General features: G+C 43.8%; 1 protein-coding gene across 1 annotated transcript in view; it reads left to right on the forward strand.

Annotated features, from left to right (window-relative positions):
* The window catches only part of PAG1 (phosphoprotein membrane anchor with glycosphingolipid microdomains 1), a 15,427-nt gene that overhangs the window by 1,032 nt on the left and 10,030 nt on the right, over window positions 1–4,365 (forward strand). The window contains exons 2-3 of the mRNA XM_010172058.2: window positions 1,445–1,496; window positions 2,029–2,125. Coding sequence (XP_010170360.1) covers window positions 1,445–1,496; window positions 2,029–2,125 — 149 coding nt within the window. The remainder of the gene's footprint in view (window positions 1–1,444; window positions 1,497–2,028; window positions 2,126–4,365) is intronic.

Raw genomic sequence — 4,365 nt, forward strand, 5'->3', positions numbered from 1 at the left:
TAATGTGCAGTAATGCACAGTGGAAAATAATTCAGTAATGCACATGTTGCAAAAAACAGTTGTGGGCAAGACTGGACACCAGAATTTGGTTGGAATCCTAAAAAACATAAGTTGGAACTTGTAATTTCATGTGATTCAGGAGAAATGCTTTTGTAAGATGTTAGGTGACATTTCAGTGTCTTCCTATTCATCACAGTTTCCTGTGATGCCTGTGTAAAAATAGTAGAAATACGTAATTTTTTATTTATTTAAAAGTAATGAATACTTTTTTAAAAAATTTTAAATCCTTAAGCCCCAGTCCTTGAACTCTCTCTAGACAAATGTTTTTAAAACAGACTCAAACCACTGAGTATGTCTTTGCAGTTACAGAGATACATTGTCAGGAACTAACTGGTGATGCTCTTTAATAAATTCTTGTATTGCTAGTCTGGACACAGGATCTTCTCTTTCAGGCCATTCTGTAGGGCAGGTTGTTTATGCATAAAAGCAATTATGTAAAATTTCTTCCTAGCTTACCCTTTAAAAATGGTTGAGGATGTGGAAAACTGAACACACAGAAAGCTGAACAAAATCATCTCTTTCTAAAATGTCAGAGTCAGAAAAACTTCCAGAGAGGAAATTAAATATTTTAAACTTTAACTCTGCTCTGCATTGGTGCAGCCTTAGTTGCTCTGTTTTCTTATTTCCCAGTTAGGTAGAATTTTAACAGTTGCTAATGTGGGAAGTACGGTTCATTGCAGACTTAACAAGAAGCACAGATTTCATATTACCAATATTTTCTCACCTTTTTACTTGCCTTTTCATCTAGGGGAAGGACTGTTACTATTTTAAGCTCATAGTTTATTACAGTATTTCAGAATAAGAGCTGTATTTCCAAAATGGTAAAAACTGGAAATGTGATCTGTACTTTGAGTCCTGTGAAATACCCAGTGAAGCAGGATTCATTTTAAAATTAAGGCCTCTGCTGCTATGAAATTTGTAGGCTTTCCTGAACTGCTCAGGCTTATTATTAATTATAACTACCATCCTGAGTGGGACTAGGCTGGATTTTGTGTGCCTTTTGTAATTCTTCATAGGATAAATACCTTTTACTGATACAGTTTAAGGAATTCCCCAGGTAGTCTGTCACCAAAACATGTATCTCTGAGCATTTCACATACAATTAAATTGAGAATAATAACGTTTTTTATTATCATTGGTTACTCCTATACTGTGTCCTTCCACTGGACAAGGAAAAGGTTTGTGTGTGTGTCTCTTCACATATGTCTATACCACCCTGCCTTGATGGTGACCTTACACAGAGGTCATAATTTTCAGTTATTCTATTTTCAATATTATAGTGAATCAGAGTTCTGTTCCCTGCAGGTGTGTAAGGTCTATTAATGATTGGCATTTGTATACTAGCATAATCAGTAGTAACAGCTCATACATCTTTTTCATTAAGGGAAAAGAAGGCCAAACATCAGAATGGAGATCATGAAAATCTGATGAATGTGGTAAGTAATTATTTCTGGCAGCTTGTGTCTGTCTTCTGGTTGGTTTGTACCAAGGTCCTTGCAAAATACTGCAGACTGGAAAATAGCTCAGGAATTTGGAGATGGTTGAGCAAGGGAAACTTTAAAAGTTAAAGCACAGGAAGAGGAGAACTTGTGCAGACCCTGATAATTTGCACTTTCTCAGTGCTTTTTCTGCCACCCTTGTACTCCAGATCTCCTGCCTTTCTTTCAGTCCATTTGCAGTGCAAGCGCAGTGTACCCTTTGCCAGCTGCTGTCTTCTCACTGGTTAAAGCCATGGCAATGTCCATTACCATAAAGATCTCCCTCTGGAAGAGAGTTCCATTTATTTGTTTTAACATCTGTATACACAGGCACCTAAATCTTTGGGTTTAGTTGGCATGGTTTGATTCTCCTGCCATAATACCTGTGAGTCAGAGCTCCCGAGATCAGAATTAAAGTTGTCACATATCTATTTATGCAAACATTTATTCTGATCCAGTGGTGATTAGATCTCACTAATTTGTGTTGCAGCCTTCTGACAAGGAGGTGTTCAGCCACTCCATCACAAGTTCGGCTACAGAGCCCCCTCCGAGCAGCGACCACAACGGGGCACTCAGCAATGGTGAGGGTGAGTAGCATAGCCCCTGCGGGTGGGATGAAGAAGCAGTGCTGTCCCCTCGCTCACAGCTCCCTCCTTAGCTGCACATTGGTGATCTCTCAAGCCTTAGGTTTCTAGCCTTCAGCTTTCCAAACGTACAGACATGCCATTTGTCTGAGTCATAGACTCATAGAATGGTTTGGATTGGAAGGGACCTTTAAAGTTCATCTGGTCCACCCCCCTGCAGTGAGCAGGGACATCTTCAACTAGATCAGGTTGCTCAGAGCGCCGTCCAACCTGACCTTGAATGTTTCCAGGGATGGAGCTTCTACCACCTCTCTGGGCAACCTGTTCCAGTGTTTCAACCTCATTCTAAAAAATTTTTTCCTTATACTAGCCTAAATCTATCCTCTTTTAGTTTAAAACCATTACCCCTTGTCCTATGGATAAAGACCCTGCTAAAAAGTTTGTCCCCATCTTCATTATAGGACCCCTTTAAGTTTTGAAAGGCCACAATAAGGTCTCCCCAGAGCCTTCTCTTCTCCAGGCTGAACAACTCCAGCTTTCTCAGCCTTTCCTCACAGGTGAGGTGTTTCATCCCTCTGATCATTTTTGTGGCCCTCCTCTGGACCTGCTCCAACAGGTCCATGTCTTTCTTGTGCTGAGGACTACAGAGCTGGACACAGTAATCCAGGTGGGGTCTCAACAGAGCAGAGTAGAGGGGGAGAATCACTTCCCTCCACCTGCTGGCCACACTTCTTTTGATGCAGCCCAGGATATGGTTGGCTTTCTGGGCTGCGAGTGCACATTGCTGCTCATATCCAGCTTTTCATCCCCCAGTACCCCCAGATCCTTCTCTGCAGAGCTTCTCTCAGTCCCTTCATCCCCCACTCTATACTGATACCCCAGATTGCCCTGACCCAGGTGGAGGACACCTGTCAACCACACTGCTCAGCTTGTTGTCATCAGCAAACTTGCTGAGGGTGCATTTGATCCCACTCTGTCACTGATGAAGACACTAACAGTACTAGTCCCAATACAGACCTCTGAGGGACACCACTCGTCACCAGCCTCCATCTGGGCACTGAGCCATTGACCACTACCTTCTGGATGTGACCATCCAATCAATTCCTCATCCACTGAACAGCCCACCCATCCAATCCATATCTCTCCAATTCAGAGAAAAGGATGTTGGGGGGGGACCATGTTAAAGGCCTTACAGAAGTCCAGATAGATGATGTCTGTATCTCTTCCATTGTCCACTGACATAGTGACCCCAGCATAGAAGGCCATTAGGTTGGTCAGGTAGGACTTGCCCTTGGTGAAGCCATGCTGGCTATCTCAAATCACCTCTTTGTGTTCCCCACTGCTTACTTCTGGAGGTCTGATACCAGATCAGCTGCTGTATCCCAGGCTGGGCACGCAGGTCTCTGGAGGGCAGTCAGTCCTCTTTGCACAGGACGTCATTCACGCAAAACTTATGATCAAATTAAAAAATGAAGTGAGCACGTTTGCCTTGCAGGGAAGTCAGTAGCCCATCCCATGGAGATGTTGGCATTTTAGGCTGCGTCTCCACTTCCGTGTCAGGCATTCTCTGGCACAGCCCTACATCCCAGCTCCCAGTCTGTCATGCCAGCCAGCACTGGGAGGGTGCCAAGGTCCTCCTCTGGGCCACCAAGCTACACCTGCAGACTGACCAGGCCATCAGGCAAAGACTGTGGCATTTCCTAATCTCGGCCAGCTATGGAGCTGGGATGTGACCAGAAGATGCAGTTGTACCTTGGAGCTTCACTCCTGGAGGCTGTGAGAGTATTTTTATTTTTAATAACTTTGTTTTTACAGCTAATGGCTGTTCCCACCCATTTGCTTGTGGCGTACGTAGGTGTGTGGCTCACCAAGGGACTCGATACGCAAAGCCCTACAGAAGGGAAGCATTTCTCTTTGCCACAAGGCACCACACATGCAGCTGTCAAAGCCACTACCAAAAGGCGTCCTGTCTACCAGCAGACAGTTTTCAGACTGTCTGATACTGCTCAGCTTATGCTCCGCCTAACAATCCTTCTGAATAACAGGAATCTAATTTCTTATTTATGCTTGGCGCATTCTTTTTGTTAATAGTTCTTTCTTTTGCTGTTTCTGCTAGTCTGTTGAGCAGGGGCAGGGCTATGGAAGCAGCACCATCAAATATTGGGTTTTTTAACTTCACTGTGATAGTTTCACTGGGCTAGCCCTTGGCCAGCAGCCAACACAGCCGTTCACCCACTTTCACC

Source organism: Antrostomus carolinensis, unplaced genomic scaffold (assembly GCF_000700745.2).
Source record: "Antrostomus carolinensis isolate BGI_N321 unplaced genomic scaffold, ASM70074v2 scaffold7327, whole genome shotgun sequence".
NCBI lineage: Eukaryota > Metazoa > Chordata > Aves > Caprimulgiformes > Caprimulgidae > Antrostomus > Antrostomus carolinensis.